The 26,538-nt window shown below is 40.2% G+C and overlaps 1 protein-coding gene across 3 annotated transcripts in view; it reads right to left on the reverse strand.

Moving 5' to 3' along the window:
- SLC39A12 (solute carrier family 39 member 12) overlaps positions 1–26,538 on the reverse strand; it is an 80,660-nt gene that overhangs the window by 52,546 nt on the left and 1,576 nt on the right. For all 3 annotated transcript variants that reach the window (XR_005722404.1, XM_040248085.1, XM_040248086.1), the window contains exons 2-5: positions 26,191–26,524; positions 18,279–18,557; positions 10,522–10,729; positions 4,429–4,601 (exon numbers count right to left, since the gene is read on the reverse strand). Coding sequence is in view for 2 of the 3 variants with exons in the window: in XM_040248085.1 (XP_040104019.1) it covers positions 4,429–4,601; positions 10,522–10,729; positions 18,279–18,557; positions 26,191–26,451 (921 nt within the window). In the remaining variant the exon portion in view is untranslated. The remainder of the gene's footprint in view (positions 1–4,428; positions 4,602–10,521; positions 10,730–18,278; positions 18,558–26,190; positions 26,525–26,538) is intronic.

Below are 26,538 nucleotides of genomic sequence, written 5' to 3' on the forward strand. Positions count from 1 at the left end.
TATGGTGACCTATGTTCTTTGACAGCCCTTCACCACAAAAACAACTGAAATCATCGTGGGGTGCCATTGCCTTCTCCAGTTATCACCTACAGGTTTCACTAATTTTTATCTATTTTTTCATATTGTATAGGGATATTTATGAAAGAAGTAGCTAAACAATAAATGAAACAGATCTCTAAAAACTGCCTGAAAGCATTTGTCCACTTCAGAAGTGTTAAGGGCTGACATTTTATGCATCAAAAATTACACTGAAAAGTTTTCATATGTGGATGAGAAGGGTGTGTAGTTTCACTAGCACGAACAGATGTCTTCTAATGAAATAAGACCCCAATGCAAGAGCAGTGTGATCTGAGGTCACAGTAAGGTATCTTTAAAAAAATCAGTGATGTCCAAGGATTGGTTTGCCATGCTCTAGAAAGCAGGGATTTTAAAGACACGTGGCTAATCAGAAAATGATGACATTTGCTGGTTTTTCCCAAATACAAATCCCCTGGGATGATCCCAAGGGTTGAAAAGCTTTATCTTGATTGGACGTTTTGTGGCATGGAACAGCCACTTCAACCACCAAACACCCAGAGGAGGATGTATTAAGGTTACAGAGGATGTCTGACATGGGAAGGACAGCCACATTTTATGAGGGATTCAACTGGAAGCTGGAAAATGAAAACCAAAGATTTTTCTCTATTTCTTCAGGACTCTGTATTTTCTCCCTTTCTGTTTCCCCCGGCAGACATCCATTTCCCTTCATAGTCTGGCCTTCTCTCTTTAATAAACACATGGGCAGTTACTTCCATGGCAGTCCAGTGGTTAAGATTTCACCTCCCAATGGATGGGGTGTAGGTTCAATCCCTGCTTGGGGAGATAAGATCTCCCCAAGGAGACATCTCCTGTATGCCCCACAGGAAAAAAAAAAAAAAACAAATATTATAACAAGTTCAATAAAGACTTTAAAAGAGATCCACATCCAAAAAAAATCTTTTAAAAAAACAGGCCATATAAGCACCAACCCATTCTATCTACCTGATGCGAAGAGCTGACTCACTAGAAAAGATCCTGATGCTGGGAAAGAGTGAAAGCAAAAGGAGAAGAGGGCGGCAGAGGATGAAATGGCTGGATAGCATCACTGATTCAATGGACATGAACTTGGGTAAACTCTGGGAGATAGTGAGGGACAGGGAGGCCTGGCATGCTGCAGTCCTTGAGGTCGCAAAGAGTCAGACATGACTTAGTGACTGAACAGCAACATTATTCATTGTAATAGTATGCTTGTAACTGCAAAATATTGTAAATAACTCATATGTTCATAAATAGAAAGAATCAATAAAGTATGCACACATGATGTACTAATGTGGAGTTATAAATAATAAAGATCACTGTGAACTGAAAAAAAAAGATTGGATTGAGTCTGCAAGTCCTGACAGATCTGATTGTCTCAACAAGGCCATGGATGGGTTTTCTTGTTCCAGTGCTATTTGATTCCATCAGTTTTGCCCCCAAGACAGGAAATGACATCATACTGTTCAAATATGGCTGCTGGACTCAGCCCTGTGGGTGGGGAAGGCATTTCTCAGAAAGACTGGGCAAGAACTCCAAAATGTTTCTACTACAAGAGGCAACAACAGAACATTAAATTTGTAACTTTTCCCCCTTTATCAAAATAATTTACACCAAAGACAATAGTCTCTTTTGCACTATTTATTAATCATGGAATAGAATTATATCATCATTAAAAATACTGGCAACGATAAAGGGAGACTAACCACAAACATCTTATGATGAATCCTTCATAATAAATATTCTTAATGAAAAATGCCCGACTGGGAAATAAAAGAGTAGAGAAATAGACATGAAGAGGACGCCATGCATCTCTCCCTAGTTCATTGTCAAGGAATTGAATAGTTTCCAGTTTTAGAACACCTTCTTGTAGAGGAAGGTTATTCTATTATAAGCTTCTATGCCCTTGATATTTACTTGCTATTCCTATAATATTTAGCTTACTGTTGCATTACATTTCTTCTGAAATCACTAATACAAATGTCCTTAAAAGTGATTCATTATTTCCTTTAAATTTTGGCAAACTATTTTTAATAAAAAAGAAAATAGAATGAAAATTAGAGGATTCAGTCAATAACCTTTAAAATAGCTTTATTCCTTTATCTAAAACTTCAATATACTTGTACACTTGTGTTGATGTGATAAGACCTTTGTGGAAACTTTAAAAACACATTCTAAAGTGTCACTTCCTGCATTTTCATTTTAAGAATCACTTAGAGGGCTAGTTAAAAGACAGGATGCTGGGCTCCACAATCAGAGTGTATAATTCAGTAGATTCTGGGGTGGAACCTGAGAATTCAACCTACAGGGTCCCACGTACTGCTGATACTGCTTGGCCCAGGGACAACACTTTGAGACTGACTGGTCCAAATAATACAGGCAGGATCTTCAGATCTAGTCTCCTACTTTAGGGTCCCCTCAAGAGTCACAAAGAAAGTGAATGTTGAAACAGATAATTGAGAAAGAAGTGGTTTTGTTTATAGTCATCACAGAAGATGACAGTTACTGTTCTTAGAAAATGCATGTCTTAAGTAATCCCTAAATTTAAAGAAATAACCTTCATTATTTATGCAAATAGGGTCTCCATCAGACAAATGAGTTTTCTTCCTAAGAAGAGCTGGCCCTGAAGGAATATTTAAGGAGACCTCACAAACAAGGATTAATACAGGCATCAACTTGTTACCTTCAGTGAATACACTGTGAGTTTAAAATAATCAACTTTAATTGATGCCTTTACTATGTGGCATAATTAATAGAAATTCACTTTTAAAAATATATCATAGCAAAAATATGAAATACTGCCCAATCATGTATTAATAACTTACAGGAACAACCATTGTTAGAAATGTTTACAGAATTTTGCTCTTTCAATATACAGATTTGTGCTTAATAGGAATAATAACTCATTCAAGATACAAATAAAAAGTAGTCTTATTTTCTTTAAATCAACATTTATTAAACAGTAGCATAGTTGTTAAGAGCACAGAATGTGCTATGGGCAGCTTATGTATATATCCTCAGTTTCTGTGAACTTAATCAACTACTTATTAGTTCCATGACTCAATTTCCTCATCGGTAGGATGGAATCATTTAACCTAACCTCAAACAGCTGTTGTAATAACTAAATGAAGAAATGCAGGGGAAACTCTGCAGTGTCTAATACATAGTATTAATTTACTCATTAAATATAAGCCATTATCATGGAACATCAATTTTCCAAGATTTTAAATGATAAGGGCATGGAAGATTTCTATGTGTAACAGAGTCTGGAAAATGCTGAATTCAATAAGACTAAAGAATTTTATTTACTACAGGACCTCCCCAGGCATGTTAATATGCTGCAGTGCAATAGATATCTCTATTTCCCAAACAGATTTGACAATAACACCCCTTTTTAAGAAAAAGGCAGTCTAGTAGTTAAAACTCTGCCCTTCCAATGGAGAGGGTGTGAGTTCAATCCCTAGTTGGGGAACTAAGATTTCACATGCCAAAAAGAAAAAAGTATTATCCAGATTTTCCTGGTAGGCTAGTGATTAAGAATCTGTCTGCAGATGCATGGGACACAGGTTTGATACTTGGTGTGGGAACTAAGATCCCACATGCCACAGTGCAACTAAGCCTGTGTGCCACAACCACTGACTCTGCAGGCCCTAGAGCCTGTGCTCCACAACAAGAGAAGCCACTGCAATAGGAAGCCTGTGCACCACAACTACAGAGCGGCCCCTTCTCGCTGCAACAAGAGAAAGTCCTCGTGCAGCAAAAAAGACCTAGCGCAGCCAAGTAACAAACAAGGCAAACAAAAACAAGTAGTATCAAGTAGACTAATGAGTGTACTTTGGAACACAACTTCAGGAAGTATGAATAAGAATATATTTGTAGGTCCATATATCACCTTTCTCAAAAACCTTCTTAGTGCCACTTACTATACAAACATTTCTCTGTTGCTCACAATCCAAAGTAATCTCATCATAATCCAATCGAAATTTGAAGCATTCATTCACGACTGTTTTTATATGTCTGTATCCCCCACTATCCTGGTAGCTCCATAGGAGCTGTGCCTGTTTTTGTTCAGTTATTTACCCCTAGTGCACACAATGGTGAATGATAAATGGTCACAGGTTTACTGAATTATTCATGAATTCAGTATGGAGGGAAAGAGTAATATATACCATTCTCCTAAATATTTTGGCCTCAAGTTTTAAATCTGCAGAGATCTACATGTAAAAGGAAAAAACCCTGACTACACTCTGGAAATAGAATATTTTTACATTTACGGAAATCTACATTACCCTTGAAGTTTTCTACAACTCTTAGAGAATGTTCACAGTTGCTTCCTTTGACAGTACAACAGTACAAGAGGAATAATGACAATACCTGATCCCAGGAAACTGGACCATCTTCTGATTCTGGGTCCATGGATACAGATATATGAGGGTAGTCTCCATCATGAATTGTTAGGCTGTTTTGTTTCCTTCTAAGCTGATGGATTTTATCTTTTCTGATACAGGTACTTTTAGTCCAGAGAGTGTTGAGGAGCTTGTCTAGTTCTAGAAATTTCATACAAAATTTGGTGTCAGAATAAAGACAAGCCAGTTTCAGAATAATCACAATTTCACATGGCCGCACCATAGATATGTTACTAAGTAAATTTCCAAGTTCTAATGAAAAGCCAAGAAATCATTCTAAATAAGAATGAAGAACATTTATACTTCACATGGATATTGATTCCCTTACAACATCTTGCCTAAGCTTTAGAGCTGAACCATGATGAAATGGAAATGGGCAATTCCATCAATGGAGTGCCTTCTGGTAAGTCAACTAATTCTTTTTCTAGGTGTTCCCTATAAAAATGAAAACAAAAGATGAAACTGAATTAATCCTTAGAAACTCTATTCCCTTTAACCACCATACATCCTTAGTACATTAAATATGATTTTAAAGTAAAGTCAATCTAATCATATCCTCTTAAATGTTTAACGTGGAAAGAGATAGGAATTGAAAAGGAGCTGAGATTGTAGGGGCAAAATTGACCTCGTTTTCTAAGGCAGCTGTGGTATGGTTGTCAGTTTATAGATTGCAGCTTAGTTTCCCTTGCTACAGTGTCGGCTTTTAAAAATTGATTGACACTGAGAATAACTGAATAAATGTAATGGTGAATTTCTTCAGATTTATTCATCTTCTTACTTGTAAAAATATATTTCTGGTATTTTCTAAATGTTATCATCAGTATTAGGAAAATTACAAGCTAGTGTTGCTACAATGTTTTATTTTAAATGGCCAGTTTCAAAAAAAATTTTTTTGAGACCTGCAAAATAATGGGAAAGTGGGACCCAAAGTTAGGGAAAAAAGCAGTCAATAAATATGCCCCTGAGATTTCCCAGATGTTGGATTTAGCAGACCAAGACTTCAAAGCAGCGATCATCAGTATGTTCAAGGAACTAAAGAAAATAATATTTGAGAAATTAAAGGAAAGTATAAGAATAATAAACTAACAAACAGCAACTTTTAATCAGGAGATCAAAATTATATAAAGTCTAAATGGAAATTCTGGACTAGAAGAATAGAATAAGTGAAATGAAAAATTCACAGCAGCATATTGGGATGGCAGAAGAAACAATTACTGAATTAAAGATAAATTAATAGAAACAATCTACTCTGAAGAACAGAGAGAGAAAAAAGAACAAGTTTCAGAGACCTATGGGAGACAGCAAGTACACTGACCTATATACAATGGCAGTCACTTGGAGAGGAGAGAGAGAAGTAGAAAAAAATACTGAAGAAAATAATGGTTAAAACATTCTCAATTTGATGAGAAACCTTGATAAACATGTTCAATAAGTTCATCAGACATCAAATAGGATAAATAGAAAAAAACAAGTCAAACACAAAGCTATATCTTGAAAGTAGTAATGGAAAACTGACTCATTACATACAAAGGAACATCAGTACAATGAACAGTTAACTTACCATCTTATCAGTGGAGTAAAAAAGTAGTGGAATAAGATACTCAAAATGCTGAGAGAAATACCTGTCAGTTAAGAATTTAATACCCAGCATAACAACTCTTCAAAAACAAAGGTGAAATAAAATTATTCCCAGATAAACAATAAATGGTGAATTTATTGACAGCAGACCTGTCTTACAAGAAAGCCTAAGTGAAGTTATTTAGACTAAAAAGAAATGACCAGAATGGTAAATCGAGTCCACAGGAAGAAATTAAGAATATTGGAAATGTAAATATATGGATTAATATAAAAGACTATAATAAATACTTTTTATCATATGTTCTCTAAACTCAATGAGGAAACACTAGAAGCTTTTCTTTCAAGGTCAAAAACACGGTAAGGGTTCATTCTCAAAATATTCACCATTATATTGAGGTTATTAACTAATATAATCAGGTAACAAAGAAAATAGAGATACAAGAATTGAAAAAGAAGAGGTAAATCTATATCTGTTTTGGTGATAGTATAATTATATATCTGAAAACTCTAAATAATTAGGGCAAAAATAAAATGAAAGATTTAATCATGGAGTGAGTTACAAAATTAATCTAAAAAGAAATCACTAACCCTCATATGGACAAACAAAAACCAGTTAGAAGCCATAATGAAAGAGAGGACCCCAATTAAGAGACACAAAAAGAAAGTTAAATGCCTAGGTTTAAATGTACCAGGAAATGTCTGAAACCTATGTGAGGGAAACAATAAAACACTCCACAAAATAGACGTGTAAACATGAACAAATAAGAAGACACACTATGGGATTTAAAAACGTAACATCTTGTAAATATCATTTCTAAGTTATTTTATAATTTTTTCACAATTAGAATAATATTATCACAAGGTTTTTATCCCCCAGAATTTAACAGTTAGGTGATATTTGTCAGTAAGAATGAACAAGCCAGGAAAACCCTGAAAAGAAGAGCAGTGAAGAAGGCTAGATCTACCAGAAATTAAAATATACTATAAAGCTGGTACACATAGAACAACATGGTCCTGGCACATTTTTCCAACAAAAAAAATTGCCACAAAATATAGTGGAGGGGAAGAGCATGACACCTTGAAAAAAACTTCAATGACATCAACAATTCACATTTTATAGACCTTATTTAGATCCTAGTTCAATAAAAATGAAAATATTTGTTAAAAGCTGAAAAAATGAACATTATAGAATCATTCACTTTTTTAGTTGTGATACTGCTAATAGATGCTTTTTTTTAAAAAAAAAAAAGCCTTCTCTTCTAGAGATTCATACAGAAATGCCAACAGGTTGATGATTTGCTTCAAAATAAACAAGTAATGAGCACTGAGGAATTGATGCGTTTGAACTGTGGTGTTGGAGAAGACTCTTGAGAGTCCCTTGGACTGCAAGGAGATCAAATAATGAATTTTAAAGGAAATCAATCCTGAATATTGGAAGGACTGATGCTGAAGTTGAACCTCCAATACTTTGGCCACCTGATGCAGAGAGCCAACTCATTGGAAAAGATCTGATGCTAAGAAGGATTGAAGGCAGGAGGAGAAGGGGACAACAGAGGACAAGACCGTTGGAGGGCATCACCAACTCAATGGACATGAGTTTGAGCAAGATCCAGGAGATGGTGAAGAACAGGGAAGCCTGGCGTGGTAGAGTTTGTGGGGTTGCAAAGAGTCAGACTGAGCAACTGAACAACAATAATCAAGTAATGGGAGAGAATGGAGGGACATATATAATAAGATTATCCAGATTGCTGTTGCTTGTTGAGGTAGGGACTGTGTACATGGGAGTTCATTGTTTTATTGTTTCTACTTTTATTTATATTTGACAATCTCTACAATAAAAACATTAAAAAAAAAAAAAACCCACGTAAAAATAGCAAACTTTTGTTCCTCCTACTCCAAAATGCAATCAGTGTCAGTAGGGCCCTAACTCAGAGGCAGCTATTAGAAAAAATGCCTCAGGGCCTCTGGAATAAGCATTTAATTGTACTGAAATGGGAGGGAATTCTGAGTTCTCAAATGCAAATGTGGCTGTTTTGTGTCCAAACGAGTGATACTGAACATCTGTCACAAACATTATGTGGGTTTTTTATCCCAGGTCTATGATGGTTTCATATGCAGACAGCTCGCCTTGATCTTACAGTACAGCTTGCCTCCAACCATATTCTGTACTCCAGTGTTGAGCCTTCAAGTGGCACAAATTTTTATTTGAAAAGTGGAGTAATTGCATTCCTTTGGTTGACATGGAAACTGTCCTGCTGAAACTCAGTCATCCAAAATCTGAATTTCGTAATCCCTGTTTCCCATATCAAAATCATTCTCAGCACAGCATGCTTTCCCCTGGTCTCTGTCCTAGTGATGACAGCTGCTGCTGCTGCTGCTAAGTCTCTTCAGTCATGTCCGACTCTGTGTGACCCCACAGTCGGAAGCCCACCAGGCTCCCCTGTCCCTGGGATTCTCCAGGCAAGAACACTGGAGTGGGTTGCCATTTCCTTCTCCAATGCATAAAAGTGAAAAGTGGAAGTGAAGTGGCTCAGTCGTGTCTGACTCTTTGCAACCCCATGGACTGCAGCCTACCAGGCTCCTCCGTCCATGGGATTTTCCAGGCAAGAGTACTGGAGTGGGGAGTCATCGCCTTCTCTGAGTGATGACAGCTAGGTAACACAATTGACTGGTGCTTCAGTTTTCCTCTTAATAAAGATTTTTTTCCTTTTTTTAAAAAAATTAGTTTATTTTTAATTGAAGGATAAACTGCTTTACAATATTGTATTTATTTCTGCCATACATCATAATGAATCAACCGTAAGTAACTTCCCACCCCATTCCACCTCTCCAGGCTGTCCCAGAGCACACTGGTTTGAGCTCCCTGAGTCATACAGCAAATTTCCACTGGCTACCTATTTTACACATGGTAATATATACGTTTCCATGCTACTTTCTCCATTTGTCCCATCCTCTCCATCCCCCTCTGTGTTCACAAGTCAAATCAAGAGTCCTCAATCTTCAGGATCTAATGCCTGAGGTGGAGCTGAGGTTTAATAATAATAGAAATAAAGTGCACAACAGATGTAATGCCCTTGAATTATCCTTACACCATCCCCCTCCCCTGGTCCATGGAAAAACTCTCTTTCACAGAACAGTGCCTGGTGCCAGAAAGGTTGGGGACCTCTGGCTTTAAGCATATAAAATGAATTACAGAAAAACACATCTGTCATTCAAACAAGTTATACAAACAAGTCAGGGAAAGTTCTGTGCAGATTTGGATGACTCCTAGCCCTTGATCCCTTTCAAAGTTGGAAGATTTATCTAGATCATGAGTGTGCTGCTGGCGTCTTGGAAAATTTGTATTTCTCTTCTGTGTTGTGACTTCCCAAGAGGAAATATGTTGGCAAAAGCACCAGCTATGAAGTGACATGTGTCCAGAAAGCAGGGCGTTCTAATGCAGATGAAAAATTAAGTCATTTCACTCTTAATGTCTTGTCGAGTACAAAGAAATGTGTGAAACACACATTGTGATTTCATTCCACGATGTCCTATTTTATCTCAGATCCTAAAATGCTGGCAGTCACAAATGCAGCCAGGCCGCATATTTTACAATGCTTCTGTTTAACACGACACAACTTACTTTTATGGTTCCAAGCAAACTGCTACCAAGCCTCTTGCACCATTTGGAATACCCTTTTATCCTTCTACACAAGCAGTCCCCAACTTTTTTGGCACTAAGGAGCAGTTTTGTGGAAGACAATTTTTCCAGGGACCAGGTGGTGGGGAGTTAGGGGGAAGAGAGGTGGGAGGGAGGGGGTGGTTTGGGAATGATTCAAACACATTACATTTATTGTGCATTTTATTTCTATTATTTTATTACAGCAGGTCCTGAAATCATCAGGCATTAGATCCTGGAGGCTGGAGACCTCTGTTCTACAAGATACTTTGTCACCTATTGCCCAATACTTTATACCAAAAGAGACAGTAGTACCAGGGTGCTCTCATTTGCAACGTCATATCCAACTCTTAGTGACCCCACAGACTGTAGCCCACCAGGCTCCTCTGCCCATGGGATTTCCCAGGTAAGAATATTGGAGTGGGTTGCCATTTCCTCCTCCAGGGGGTGTTCCCAACCCAGGAATAGAACTTGCATCTCCTGCAGTGGCAGGCATCTTTACCACTGAACCACCTAGGACATCCCAATTAGTACTAGTAACAGATCATAAAAATCTCTCCCTTCAACTCTCTACCCACAATTTCATCATCCCTGCTCAAGGGTGCTGAGTTTTAGTTTTTGTTTTGCCTTATCACGCCACAGATGTCATAGCATGTTTGCCCTGACAAGGTGCCCTGGGCTGTCTTACTACAAGCTGAGATAAAAAGGGTGTTTAAAACATACCTGAACAAACTTGGTCACCACAATGCTTCCACCTTTGTTTTTGGCACAGTTTATATTTAGTAGGTGTGACTTGGAAATGAAATTCATCAAAAGCATCCTTACCCGATAGGTGAAGAGTATTCGTACTATTCAAGGCACTGAAAATGTATTCTGTAAAATAGTCTGGGGGAGGCAAGTTTCTTTGTCCCAGACAAACACCTTGGAGGGACAAAGCAATGATTGTCGCTGCCAACTGAGGAAGAGTGTTTTCATCGGCACCATCACTGCTTAGGATTCCAGATTTTTTTTGCAGCACTTTGGTTTCCATACACTGAAAAATCAGACACAAAGTAAAAAGGGAATGTTAACTTCTGAAGCTATTCTGATTAGAAAATCTCAAGGGACTTCCCTGGTGGTTCAGTTGTTGAAAATCTGCCTGCCAATGCAAAAAACACAGGTTCAATCCCTGGTCTGGGAAGATTCCACCTGCCATGGGACAACTAAACTTGGACACCGCAGCTGCTGAGCCCTCAGGCCCTAGAGTCTGTGCCCCACAACATGAGAAGTCACTGCAATGAGAAACCCACACAGGCACTGCAACAAAGACCCAGTACAAAAAACAAACAAACAAAAAAGACCCAGTACAGCCAAAAATAATTAAAAAAAAAAAGAAAAGAAAAGAACATCTGGTGGCTCAGACGGTCAAGAATCCACCTGCAGTGCGGGAGACCTGAGTTTGATCCCTGGGTTGGGAAGATCTCCTGGAGGAGGGCATGACAACCCACTCTTGCCTGGAGAATCCTATGGCCAGAGAGACCTGATGGGCTCCAGTTCATGGGGAAACTGTTGCAAAGAGTGGAACACTACTGAGCAACTAAGCACAGCACAGCGCAGCCTCGCATCGTTTTCTAGTCTCAGATAGAACTCTATCTGGAAAATACGTGTTTCCTTCATCTGCCATGACAGTGAATTTTTCATCTCCCATCTCAGTGGTTCTTACCTATCTAATCTTTCTCATTATTCATCTAAAGATGTATTTTCTCCAAGGAGACTCTTGCCCTGACTACCTATGAAACAGGCAGGACATGACATAAACTGATTAGAATCAAATATGTCCAAGATGGTGGATGAGTCAACTTTCTCTAGAACTTGAGCCTCAGTATATACTCATTGTCACACTCAGCAAGCTGAGTGACACACCCACAGTTGCCATGACAGTTCTAAGGCAGACCATAAAGGTCAAAAAGTGGGCAGTGGCCCAATTCCTGGAAATCTCTACCCCTTCCCCAAAATAGCTGGACTACTCCTTCCATTCATTAGTCTATGAAATTACCCAGCCCTCTAAAAACTGACAACCCCACACCCTGGTGCCTACATTCTCAGATGGCCCACACTGTGGCGTATGTTTCTCTCTAAATAAATCCGCTTCTTAACTATCACTTTGTCTCTCACTGAATTCTTTCTGTGATGAGACCTCAAGAATCTGAGCTTCATTAGTCCTGAGAACAGGTGTGATCTCAATTAAAATACCATAGGCCTAAGTCCCAATCTGAGGGGCACAGTTTAACTTTCATCCTTTCAACTGGTGAACTGTTTTTCTCCAGCTTCAAATGTAGCCTGAAGGCTGATAACATTCAAATCTATATTCCTGACCTTGACTTCAAGCTGACTCTGCTGTCTTATGTGATCACAAAGTACGCTCCCTTTCACATCTGCCTTCAACTACTTAGTTCAGCTTGCTCCTTACCAACCAAAACTTACTCCAGCCATAGGCTAGTGATGACATGGATTCTCTTTTCATTCCCAAAGAGAGGTTCTCCACAACTGTAAGTTACAAAGGGAAGAAGAAGGATCCAAAACAAAATGTGGGTCATCACCCATTTCACAATTTTTATAAATAATAAGTGAATCTACTAGCTGAATCAGTATCAAGTGGATGTGTGTGTGCGCACGCGCGCGCGCGTGTGTGTGTGTGTGTATGCTCAATCACTCGGTTGTATCCAACTCTTTGTGACCCCATGGACTGTATCCCACCAGGCTCCTCTGTCCATGGAATTTTCCACGCAAGAATACTAGATGGGTTGCCGTTTCCCTCTCCAGGGGATCTTCCTGACCCAGCGACTGAACTCCTGTCTCCTGTATCTCCTGCATTCACAAGCAGATACGTTATTGCTGAGCAACCTGGGAAGAGGAGAGCATGGTGAAGGCCAAAGGTTTACTGGCATGTAATGGAGTTTGTCCTATATCCTAACATCAACTGGGAGCCAAAGGAGGATTTTGAGCAAGGGATTGGAATAGGGCTGTATGTCCAGTGTGTTTTGATGAATTCACTCTGGCTACATGGTGGAGAACAAATAGACTGGAAAGGAAGTCAGTGACTCCTAGAAGCACAGTTGGAAGACTATTACAGTAGTCCAGGTCAAAAACAGTGATGGTGATAATTGGAGAAAAGTCATCAGGTTATGGATCTCTTCAGGAGGAAACAGCAGTAGGCCCTGGAGATATATTAGATATAAAGGTGGAAGAAATTTAGAAAATAAAATTTCTAGTTGAGCATTTATCTGCTGACCCACGAAGTGACACATGAAGACTGGGTCTCGCTGGGTTGACTTATGGGTATTTTAAGTATGAGGTGTCTTTACCATATCCTTAAAGAAAAGATGCTGAATAGCTTATGTGGGTCTGGAGTTCACAGGAGTGTCTGGGATGGAGATATACTCTTGTGAGTCATCTTTAACTACAGATGTGATACCCTGGAGGAAGAACAGGGAATGATGGGGGCTAAGATCATGCCTGAAAGAGCATTAATGCTTAAAATCTACACACAGTGAACACAGGGCTGTTTTTGAATTGGTAGGTTTTTTTCTCTTGGGTATAATACTCAGTACAAATACTTAGTACAAGAGTTGCTAGATTGTTTGGTAATTCTATTTTTAATTTTTTGAGGAGCTGCATTCTGTTTTCCATAGTGGCTACAGCACTATAGGCAAGGTATGGAAGAAACCTAAACATCCATTGATTGATTAATAGATAAAGAAAATGTGGTATATATGTATATACCCGATGGCTCAGCAGGTAAAGAATCTGCCTGCAATGTAACAGACACATGATATGCAGGTTTAATCCTTGGGTCAGGAAGATTCCTTGGAAGAAGAAATGGCAACCCACGCCAGTATTCTTGTTTGAAAAGTCCCATGGACAGAGGAGCCTGGCAGCCTACAGTCCATGGGGTCACAAAGAGTCAGACAACAACTGAGCATGTATGCAAGTACACATGTACAAAGGAACATAATGCAGCCATGAAAAAGAATGAAATCTTGCCATTTGCAACAAAATGGCATTAAGCTAAGTGAAATAAATTAGGAGGCCAAAGACAAACACTATATAACCTCATTTATGTATGGAATCTAAAAAACAGTGAACCGAACAAAACAGAAACAAACTTATGGAAATAGAGAGCAAACTGATGGCTGCCCTAGGAGATGGAGTGGGAGATTGAGTGAAATAGGTGAAGGGAAATAAGAGGTGCAAACTTCAAGTTATAAAAAAAATTATGGAGGTAAAACATATAGCATAGGAATAAAAGAAATCTACACAGAGAAAGAGAGATGAGCCTGCATAGGTGAAAATGGGGGTCAGAAGGCAAGAAAAACAGGAATGTGCAGCATCACACAAGCCAAAGTAGGGACTATTTCAAGAGCTACATGAGCAACATCAAAGCAAGGACAGGTTCAGGAACAGAAATAATGACTTTTCACTTTAATATTGAATTTCAAGGGCCAAGGAAATAGCCAATGGAGAATTTTGAAAGGCAGGTGTTTATATTAGTTGATGGCTCAAACGAGAAATCTGGACTGGTATGCAGCAGAACTGAAGGTCATCAGTGTTTGGAAGTGCTTGACGTTGTGAGTGAAAGTCACTCAGTTGTATCCGACTCTTTGTGACCCCATGGACTATACAGTCCATGGAATTCTCCAGACCAGAATACTTGAGTGGATGGCCTTTCCCTTCTTGAGGGGATCTTCCCAACCCAGTTATTGAACCCAGGTCTCCCGCATTGCAGGCAGATTCTTTACCAGCTGAGCTACAAGGGAAGCCCAGCTTAAGGGATGGCAGGTCACGTTCATCCTTCAAAGGAATAGCTGGACAAGTGAGGAGAAAACCAGGAGATGGGTATGATGGAAATGGGAGGAAAAAAAAAAAACATGAAATATGGGATGATAGAAATCAATGAATGACAGGATTTCCCCAGTGGTCCAGTAGTGAAGACTTCACTTTTGAATGCAGGGGGCACAGGTTCAATCTCTGGTCAGGGAACTGAAATCCTACATGCCATATTGTGTTAGTCTCTCAGTCGTGTCCAACTCTTTGCCATTGTGCCCCCCATGGCCCAACTTTGGTTTTCCCTCTCCTCACTATATTCTTGTGACTTGAGATGCACTCACAATGCCAAGCACTCCCAAACACTGATGACCTTCAATTCTGCTGCATACCAGTCCAGATTTTTCTTTTGAGCCATCCACTCATATACAGACAGACCTCACAGACTATAGCCTGCCAGGCTCCTCTGTCCATGGGATTCTCCAGGCAAGAATACTGGACTGGGTTGCCATTTCCTTCTCCAGAGGATCTTCCCAACCCAGGGATCAAACCCATATCTCTTATGTCTCCTGCATTGGCTGCATGCTGCGTGGTACAGGTGAAAAAAAAAGAAAGAAATCAGTGAGAGAAAGAGAGCTTCATGGAGATGGGACTTGACTTCAAAAGTGAGAGCACAGAGCAGGACAAATGACTTAGAAATACCATGTACAGGAGTGTGAGAAGGAGGAAGCATGTTCATCAAATGAGGACCTAAGGGGAGGTTCACTATATCAATGTTGCTTTGTGATGCAGGACAATGGGGGAAAAGTGCTGATAAGATTATTTACTGAAGTATACAGTTGATTTACACTATTGTGTTTAATTGTTTAATTATTGCTGTACAGCAAAGTGACTTAGTTTTATACATACACACACACACACACACACACACACACACACTCTTTTTCATGTTCTTTTCCATTATGGTTTAGGGCGGGGGTCCCCTAAGCCCAGGCCACAAACAGGTAGTCGTTCATGGTCTGTTAGGAACTGGGCCACACGTGAAGAGGTGAGCAGTGAAAAAAAACTGGAAACATCTCCTCCCTCCATCCATGGAAAAATTGTCTTCCACAAAAGCAGTCCCTGGTGCCAAAAAGTCAGGGACTGCTGGTTTAGAGAACTGTATTCAATAGCGTGTCAGTTTTTTTAAAAGTCTGTAATTGGTGAGTTTGGCAAGAGCCTATTCATAGCGATGGTGGGGAGCAGCGTGGAAGGCTGAGAGGCAGTTGTCAAACTTTAAACAAATTTGGAGAAGTAGCCAGAAGACTCATGAATGACAGTAACAAGTTAAAATAGCAGAGAGTGTGTATGGCATAGAGGTGGGGTGGGTTTTTCATGGAAGCTGTAAGAGTAATCATCTCAAAGTGCCACTGAGGACAAAGGAAGATTCTAAAGGTTGTTTCCATCCCTGAAGTCCTTAGGATGTGGTCACAAATATTCATGTTCCATACAAGAAGCAGGGTTAGTGGAAGACCAGGTACATTTACCATGGAAGGACCAAGAGCATAAAGAATGGAGAGAGGTGGGTGCATTCAGACACTGAGTCAGGAAGATGAAACCGAGTGGGAAGAGGAGGAAGGACTAAAGGGATGTTTAGACTCTGGACCATTAGGGAAGGTGGCTAAATCAGGGTATGATAGAGTAAGGTTGTCTCTCTTAATGAGCTGGTTAAGGCTCAGCTGGAGCTACTGTTAGTGGTGTGACTTAAGGAGATTGAGTCCTATGCAAACCAAGACCTGCTAGTCATTTTGGGCCTGGATTGCCAGAACCTTCTGTGCCCTTATATATCCTCTAGTCAGAGAGCAGCAGCCTGCAGTGAGATGCCAAGAGGCCTTTTGCAAAGTCCAGACTGACTGACATCCTAGAGGAACCCAAGTCCAAGTGCATGGGCCACAGGATCCAGGATCTGGAGACAATGCTTTCCTCCATGAGATAGTTCCAAGGTGCAGCGCAGAGTTATGACTCATCAGTAGCTCAGTTCTTCTTGACTCAATATAAGAATAAACTAGATCTACATATAATATTGAAGTAGTTTATTCTGTTACAGGAATGTTTCATCTCACACACACACACACTCAGAAACTCAGGTATTTGCAGTATGTATTGCATAACCAGAAGTCTGCTTTAAATATATACACTCCATCTGCCTTTAAATGCTGGCTTTTCATTTGCATTTAATATATATCAAAAGATAATAACACATAGGAGGCTAAAATCCCAGTGGCTAATTTGAACTGATCTTTTATTATATAGATGTTGCACTGAGGAAATTCTCTGTAGGGACACCTCCTTATTTAAGTAGAAAAATTGAATTCTATGAAAGAACCACATTTTCTCAATTGGAAATAGAAAAAGAATATGGCCAAAGTTTGGAGATTCATGTGATTTTGAGTTACTGAAATGACATCTACAAAGTTCTTAGTAAACTGTCTTTCCATTTGTTCTGCCAAATATGAGAGAAATTAAGCCTATTTACAGCAAATTGGAGGGTATGTTTTCTGGCATTAAGTTGCAGCATGATTGTACAAATACCTTTGAACTCCTAGAAATCAGAATTGAGGTCAAGAATTTAAATTTATCAGTATATGTTGCCACAGAGTGAATGTTTGTGTCTCGCCCAAAATTCAAACGAAATCCTAACCTCCACGGTGATGGTATTAGGAAGTGAAGCTTTGGGGAGGTGATTAGATCATGGAGGTGGAACCCTCGTGAATGGAATTAGTGCCCTTATATAACACCCCACAGGTCTCCCCTGCTCCTCCCACCATGTGAGGACACAAAGAAAAGATGACTTTCTGTGAACCAAAAAGTAGCCTCTCATCAGATACCAAATCTACCCAGCACTTTGATCTTCGACTTTTCAGTCTCCAGAAGTGTGAGAATAAATTTCTGTTGTTTGTAAGCCACCCAGTTTATGACACTTATATTATATCAGCCCAAATGGACTGAGACACATGTCAATTAATAATTCAAGAGGAAAAAATAACACATTCTGCCACACTCTTCAAAATATGCTGGTGGCTCCTCAATTAATTCTTTAATAAAATATGGCTTAAAAGAGTTCATGTTCAGAAAATGCTATCAGCTCAAACTTTCCACCACAAAGCAGAAAGCAATAAAGGTAACTGAAAGGTCAGCTTTTACTGGAATAGTAATGAGGCAACAAGATGCTTGTTTCCTAACAGTGGGAGCTGTAAGAGAAGAAAAGACTTGGGACCGCTGAATATGTGCAGCACCAATCAAAAGCCACAAAAGAGATAATGTCTGTGCTGTCATGAATAAGGCTTTTTGCAAGCTGCATCCTCCGGGAAGTAACTAATAATAAATTCATCCCTCCCCAACTCTTACTACCTTCTCTTTCTCTAGCCAGAAGGCAAGGCAAAGAGACACACTGCAATCACTGCTAGAGTTCAGTCCTTGGAGACTGATCAAAAGCCATGAATCACGTTCACTCTAGTGCTCAGGGGGACTCAGAATAGAGCGGCCTTGTTACCTGGCCTGTCTGCCCACCCTCCCACCCAGCTCTCGGCTAAAACTCATCTGACAACTGATTAATTGTTACATTCCCCACTTCAGACTCAGAATTTTAAATTATGTTACAACATCCTGTCACTAAAAGCCACAACTACTTACCTCTCTAAGAAGTTTTTGAGCATCTTACAAATATATTAGTGACAAAAAGTCATGCTCTGCGACTGTATCTTAGCAGCAGAGCTAGTTAGCAATTCTGACTTTCTTACCTGGTTTCTGGAAGTGTCAAAGTACTGCCTGGTGAAAGCCAGGATATCTTCTGTCTCATTCTGTGAAAGGAAATAGGAGTCTTCATCCTGCCTGAGGTTGAGAAGGCTGTGCAGGTAAAATGTATACTCATTACTCATGTTGAGCTTAGAAGAACAAATCTCTTCCTGATGAATGATGTAATAGAGGAGGAGGAGAGAAACTCGCTGGATCACTTCCTCTCTGAGCTGATCCTCGAAATCTCCTCCAGCTATTAGTAACAGGGCATCCGGTTCAAAGCACTGTGCAAAAATTAATAAATAAAAATAAACAGAAAGCTTGACAAATAGTCCTGGAACATTAACCACCACAGAGTCTATCACGCTTATTATTTTATGAATAGGAAGGAAAAGCGGGCAGCCTCAATTGCCCAATTCAAGTAAGACAGTCAGGGTTGAACTTCTATATAAGGAAGTTCTCCCAGGAAGTCCTTATTTCCTAAATGAAATCTTTCTGTCTTCAACTATGGTAACACAAGCTGTCCATTTGCTGCCTTGATTAAAACCAGCTGACTTTGGCTTTTAAAGTGATGCCCCATTGCATTTAGAATGAAATTCAAGTCCTTATAATTTTCTCCTCAGTCTGGCTTCTATCTACCCTATCTAGCCAACCTCATCTTATCCTCTCTCCAGTGCTCTCACTTCACTTCTGCTTCTGTGACTCTCTGTCAGTTCCACCAGGCTCTATCCCACTTGATTTCTTGGGTCTCAGCTTCAGGGGCCACCTCCTCAGGGATGCCTTCCCAGATACCCTGTCCAAAGTTGGAAGTCCCCATCCCTGCCCTATGTTCTCTAGCACAGTGCCATTCAATAGAAATACAATGCAAGCTACACGTGCTAGGCACACTTTAAAATTCCTGGTAACCGCACGTTTTGTTTTGTTTGGGCTGTGCTGGGTCTTCGTTGCAGGGCATGGGGGTTTCCCCAGCTGTGGACCATAGACAGGCTCTACAGCAGTTGTGGCACATGGCTTCTCTACTTGGGGCGCACAGGTTTAGTTGCCCCATGGCATGTGGGATCTTAGTTCCCTGTATTGGAGGGTGGATTTTTAACTACTAGACCACCAGGGAAGTCCCAAGTAGCCACCTTTTAAACCATAAAAGAAATAATTGAAATTAATGTGAATAATACATTTTACTGCAAGATACACATATATGCAAGATATGATCATTTCAACACACAATCAAAATTCTAAAAGGTATCAGTGTGCTATTTGGCATTCTTTTTGTCACACTAAATCTTTGAAATCTGCTGTGTGGTTTACACTGACCAGTATATCTCAGTTGGGATGAGCCACATATTAAGGGCCTAACAGGCTGAGGCAGCTAATGGCAGGTCTAGCATTCACGTGTTTCGTTTTGTTTTTTCGTTTTTTCATGGAACTAGGCTTCTAAGATTAATTTGTCTGCTTGTTTATTTTCTATTTCCTCTTGATGACAACTGGCCCAGTAAGGCTGGATTTTGTCCGCTTTGTGCATAGATCTACCCTCGGTCTCCAGCACCATGATGACACTTAAGAAGAATGAAGATGGAATACGTGTGCTCAGCGGCTCATTCGTGTCTGACTCTGTGACTCTTTGGACTGTAGCCTACCAGGCTCCTCTGTCCGTGGGATTTTTCAGACAAGAATACTGGAGTGGGTTGCCGTTTCATCCTCCAGGGGAATCTTTCCGACCCAGGGATCGAACTCGAGTCTCTCTCGTCTTCTGTATTGGCAGGTGGGTTCCTTACCACTAGTGCCACCTAGTGGGTACCATCTGCTTCTCCCTTATCCCACCTAAGAGAACTGATGTCAGTCCCCTTCTGAGACTCAATCACTGCACCCTGCTGTTAACAGAGAGGTTGGTGGTTTGAGAATTACTAAAAATGTTTCTGTGATGCTTTGTTTCACAAGCCACAGACAGATACCTGGCTTGTCTAATCAAGAAGTTTACTTGACAGAGGAAGGTGTTTGGAGAAATGTGTTGAGACAGTGAGAAAAAGAAAGACACATAGGTTGTAGAAGAGAAGCTTTCCAAGCAAGACAAGAACTGTCTTTCTTCAAAGACACTCAAGGAGCTTCTGGGAACACTCCCAGGATCCAAGAAGCAGTCCATGACATGGCACCAGCCTCAGGGTGAAGGCATTAAGTAATACCTATCTCGAGCCCCAGGGGAACTGTCCCACTGTGGGATAATCTACTCTAACATCTTTGAATCTGTTCTCTGAGGTGGAAGTTTCAGGGGATCTAATTCCATGTCTGTTGTGCGTCCCACTGGGTAACATCTGGAAAATACCATCTGAGTCAGAAAGAAACATGTCATCCATCTGTAAAGCAAAGCATTAATCACATTCTTCACAAGCCAAGCAGATTCCAAGCTCTCCCCAACTCAACTGCAAGGGGCCAAGAACTCAGCAAACAGGCGCAGGCTTCTCAATGAGACTGACTCTGAACGTCAAGGTTAAACAAACCACCAAAACCACACCAGCCCTTTTCTGTTCCCTAATCAGCCCTAGAGAAAAGTCCATGGGTCAGTAGCTGTTGTATGGGGCTGACACCAGGACCCAGGGAGGTGAGTCAGACGAATCCTTCTTTGGACCAAATAACCTCCTGAAACTAGAATATTGGTAAAACTATTGGTCATATGGCCACCATTTACTGGAAGCCATGTGTCCAAGACAGAGCTAAGTACCTTCCAAACCAAGTCATTCCTCAGTGTCTAAGTCTCCTGGTTTCTGGAAAAGGTGTCGGATAATCAATTTTTCAAAGAGGGGAAACATTGCATCATTTTAAATGGAAAAACAAAATGTGCCCAGTTTATATCATAATCAACCAAATATTTCTGCACAATAGACAGCATTCAGAATAGTAATTGACCAATTATTTAATGTATAATGAGTTAATAGGTACATTTATATGCAGTATGCAAAGATTTAAGTATGCACAGAATTAAGTATGAAATAAATTTTTCCTTCTATGAGGACGAATGTCCTTAGTATATGTATAAGACAAGTTTAAGAGAGGGTGAGTAATGTACTTAAAGCCACAGAGTTGATAGTGGCTGCCCAGTCTTAATTCCTGCTCTGCCATTGACAGACTCTATATTCTCATTCCTTTGTTGTGTGTCATGGAAATCAGCTGTGGATCACCTACATATTTACTGTGCAGCCCCTTACCCAGTAATTTTCTCTCCCTCCTGTTTGGTAGGAGGAAACTGGGTCAATTAGGAGGTTGCTTGATAGCACTGGATAGATGGGAAGAAGAGTGTCAAGAACACATAGAACCTCCGTGAGGCCACTAGCCCACATTTATGTGGCCCAGGTGTGGCTGTGTGCTGGTTGCACACAGCAGTGACTATGGCCATTCTTCATCCCATCCAAGCTGCCTGAGACATTGGTCCATTCGTGGTTCCTTCTCCATGCCTTTGCTGTGGACCTTTCTATGGGTGGGGAGGAGGGGTGTGGCACCAGGTAGTGGAGAAGAGGGTAAGATCTGGGCTTTCCTAGTAGTCAAGTGGTTAAGAATCCACCTTGCAATGGCAGGGGACACCAGTTTGATCCCTGGTCAGGGAACTAAGATCCCACATGCCATGGGGTAGCTGAGCCCACATGCGTAACTACTGAGTCCATGTGCCTCAGCTATTGAAGCCCGTGCATCTAAAGCCTGTGTTCCAAAACAAGAGAAGTCACTGCAGTAAGAAGCTCTTGCACCACTAGAGAGTATCCCCCACCTCGCTGCAACTAGAGAAAGCCTGTGTGTAGCAACAAAAACCCAGCATAGCCAAAAGTAAACGAATAAATAAAATATTTTAAAAAGAGGGTAAGATCTGTATTTATGCAGATGGTCATGCCAGAATTAGTTTATAAAATGCTTACAACTTGCAAGGTAAATCAGTTTCTCACTTTGAAAAGCTTTTTTAAAAGTTGTGGAAGCATTTCATTTGTCTGATTAGAGCATTTGGTCATCTTGAATGACCAGAGGTTTGCCTACTCCCTGCTTTAGTTTTAGTTTTTTTAAGGCCAGCTGAAATGAAACTTAATGGTGTATCAAAGGGCCATGGGCTGAAAACTTTGTGCCCTGATATTTGAATCTTAGACAAATTACCTTAATACAGAAGGCTGTGGCTTGAGGAACGAACACTGCAGGGAGAATTAGAAGAGCTAACATAAGAAAATGCGGATTCTCTTCTGGGCACGGATGTGACAGAAGGCCTCTAGAGGTTGGTGGGGGACTGGAATTTCCAGCTCATCACCACTAGATTTGTTTTCTTTGTTACAGTTTTCAGAAGTGCTTTGGTTGTGGTTTGAGAGAAGATATTTAGTAAAAGTCTGCAAATAGTGGCACCCCATGGGCACTGGATCTGTCCCAGGCTCTGACTCCAGTGAACTGATTTTTTGTTAAAAAAAAGAATGGACTCACTCAGCAATAACCCAGTGATTTCCTTCTAATCTTGTCAGGTGGAGGCATAAGGTTTAAGGGGGAGAACCCCCCACAGATTCTAGGAATTAGTTTTTCAACTTTATAAGGAAATAAACTTTGGTAAAAAGACTACTCAAAATGTGAGAAGCATTTTCTACTCAGTTAAATGGACTACTCAGATATTTGGTAGAAATTTTCTGTGACACCCTGGAGCCAAATCAAATTGCCTTCTCCCAGCTGCTTAATTCAGCTTTTTGTGTATTGCCTGTGTATTTCAGGCTCCAGCCTCAATGACAAAGAGCTGTATGAAATATTTTTTTTACGCTAATGAAGCAATTGTCAGAACCTGCAGGATTTCAAACCAAGAGACACTGAGAATTTGATTTGGAGTTATGGGTAAATCTACTGCCTTCTTTAAGTTCTTAGATTTTTATAAGGTCTGCTTAGAAGGGAGGGGGGGTTGCTAACAGTTGACTGTAAAACATAAGAGGGAAATTATATTTCTTCCTTTACCTTTCAAAGAAAGATCTGGAATGATGTCAGCTGATGGTGGGCACTAGTTTTTTGTGGGTCTGTACTAGATTTAGTGGCATTTCTGAGTGACAGAAAGAAAAGTCTTAACTGAGAAGAATTCACATAAACTTGCTCCATAAACAAGATGAAGTGTGATGTTTTCCACACTTTACCCCATGGTAGTTCTGAGAAATCAGGGACAGGGAGGGAATTAAATGCAGGAGCTTAAAGCATCAATTCTCTTTGAATGTGTCTGAGAATCACCTGGACATCTTGCTTAAAAACCCCAAACCTCTGGGACAGCTGCGGTGAGGCTGAGGGGCAGGCAGGAAGGGTATGCTGAGGAAAAGTTTGATTTTTCTAGTCTGTTGGTCCTTCACAAACGCTGCTCCAGTAGCCCGAAATGGGGTTGGTACTGGACATTTCTGTGAATACGTGTGGGAGAAGAGAGTCTGAGTGCCTAAATACATTCACAGATGGACGTGTGATCTCACCAGCAGCCCCCAGGGGAGGGAATCAGCACCTCGGCGACTTAACAGCTAGAAGGTACCGGAACAAGGGGTACGCTCCTAATGGTGGCTTTAAACCAGATTCTTTTCTCTTTACCATGCCTGAAACCCAAGCAGGGTCGCAGTTCTCAATATTACTTAAGTGCAATCCATTCTTTTGGAGTTACTTAATCCCTCATTAAATGTATTAAGACCCTCTTCTCACTCTTCTCATTAAAAGAAAAAAAAGAGCCACAATCAGGCAAGAGTGTCTATTTTTCAAAGACAGCAGCTTGAATGGATTTATTTTAAAACACAGCACTCTCAAAAACTTCAGTTTTTTAAAAAATTCAGTTTTTACCTAGATCTGAAATAAAATTGGGAACTTATTTCCTCCCCACACATTCAAGATACACTCTGATCTCTTTTTTTAGACATTTAAGGACATGATCTCATCCCCTTGCCCTCTCTATAATCCGAGAACCTCTGATAGGCACCCTCTCAATGGATAAACTCTCTAAAAAGACAAAAAAAAAAAAATTCAATAACAAGGTGAAGATTTGTGATTTGCACAGAATGTAGATATTTGCGAAATCAGGAGTTTGTTTTTTTTTTGTGTGTGAATGAACACAGATTTCATGGACTCCTTGCTTAGATCATGGGTGTTTGGGTGAACTAGATCCTTCTGAGGAGGTGAAGCTGAGATTTGCCTTTTTTCTTCCCCCAACTTTAGTCTCTTAGAAAAAGAAATAGCAGCAGAAGGAGAGTAAAGGTGCTACAGTGTTTCACTTCCTAGGAATAAGAATTAATTCAAACAGAAGCTAAATTGGCCAAACACTTGTTAATATCACAGAAAACAAAACAAAACAAAAATGTACAAAAATGTACAAAAGAACCTATTCCACCCCCCTCCAAAAATGGAGAACAATCTTGCCTGTTTACATCCTCCCCTTACCCTGCTAAACTAATACTCGATCAGTCTTAATAAGGCACTTCATGTTGTTAGAGGAGAACATTTCTCTGAAGCAAATTCTCAGAGGACATTAATAAGATATGACTCCTAGTTATTTCCGGTGGGAAGTCTTCTGTTGCTATATATATAAATTAATGTCATCACAGATGAGCTGCCTCTCACAACACATGTTTTCTCTGGGAACCCTTGGGAGTTTTACTAATTATTGAATTATTTATTGTTTGCACAGAGCAGAGAAAAATTCTGTTAGCCAGACCCTTCTGTCATGAAAAACAAAAAACAAAACACTTGGCCAGGAAATGTTTCCCTCAGAACTAAGCGTGATTGAGAAAATCTGCCAAAACTTATTCTGGGGGAAATGATTTCGCTTCTCTTGTTTAGTCATGTCTTCATTTATTTACTTACTTATTTGTGAGGTCATTTTGAAAAAATCTAATCAGTCAGGAAAAGGATGCTGTGAATGCTTTGGTCTGTTTTTTGTTGTTGTTTGCAGCCTTTTTTTAAAAAAAATGTTTTATTTATTTGACTGTGCTGGGTCTATAGTTGTGGCATGCAGGATCTTTAGTTGCAGCAAAGAGTTGAGGCATGTGGGATCTAGTTCCCTGACCAGGGATCAAACCCAGGCCCCCTGCCTTGGGAACTCGGATTCTTAGCTACTGGACCACCAGAGAAATCCCTGCGGTCATTTTTAAAACATAGGCTCTTACTGCTAGGGATGTTCTTGTCAAACTCCCTTTCTCCCAATGGAGGCATTCTGATTTTACATTAAGTGTTGATTTTTACATTAATTCTGATTTTACATTAATGTGCCTTGCAGAGATTTAAAAAAAAAATTCCTGGGCAAGTGAAATCTTGATGTTTGGAGAAGAAAGTTGCAACCTGGGTATTTTGTGAAGCCTGGCCAAGTGATGTTGATGGATAGCCAGGGATTGAGAGTCACTTAATAGATTAGGAAATGGCTGGAAAATGGGCCTCTGTGACCCTGGATCTCATTTCAGCCCCACTGATAGTACTTCCCTTCCCCAGCTCAGATTCCCCATTTTTAAGAAGACAATCATCCAACTCATTAAATCCCCATGATACAAAATCTTAAAACACACCTACTGATATTGAGGAGAAAGTACTTAAAAATTCAATGTTAGACAAATAGTGGATGGATTTACCTCAGAAAACAAGCAGCATCTATATAACCAATCACATTCAAGGTCACTGCAATAAAAAGGATTAGTAAGTCAGAAAGAAGAGGGAACTATACTTCTAAGCCTGCAGAAAGGTTGTAGCAAGGCTTATAATCATTTTAATATAAACAAGTTCTCCATGTCTTTAAATGCCATATGCAGAATACTGTATGATCTGGCATATGGGAGTTATTATACCGCAATGCATTGGTCACTCAGATATTGGAAGGTTTTCGTCTCATTTTGCTTTCCTAAAATAAGTGACTGGGAAATGCATGGCTCTTGTGAACACGCTCAGTCCCTGATCCCATTCTATCACACTAACCAGATTGCAGTCTCCTTGCCTTCCGTCTGTCCTCCGTGGGCACCCAGTTTTCTCCAGCAATGTTCTGATGAGGCTTCTCGAGTGGTTCAGGGGACGGGGGTCATCAGCAGAGAGAACCCGTAGAACTTCTGTCAGCTGCCCTGGACTCCAAGGACTGCTGCTGTCCTGAGTAGAGGGTTTTTCTGTCTCAGTAGAGGCATCAAGGCTGAGGAGAAGGAACAAGGGCACCCAGGATACAGAAGGCTTTGTCCAGAAGCACATTTCCACTCTTCCTCTACCCCGAGTCTGCTTTGATGGAGGAGGATGGGTTGGTGTTCACGGTGTCAACTTGTAGCTGGAGGAATGTCA

Source organism: Oryx dammah, unplaced genomic scaffold (assembly GCF_014754425.2).
Source record: "Oryx dammah isolate SB20612 unplaced genomic scaffold, SCBI_Odam_1.1 HiC_scaffold_10, whole genome shotgun sequence".
In the NCBI taxonomy this organism is placed as follows: domain Eukaryota; kingdom Metazoa; phylum Chordata; class Mammalia; order Artiodactyla; family Bovidae; genus Oryx; species Oryx dammah.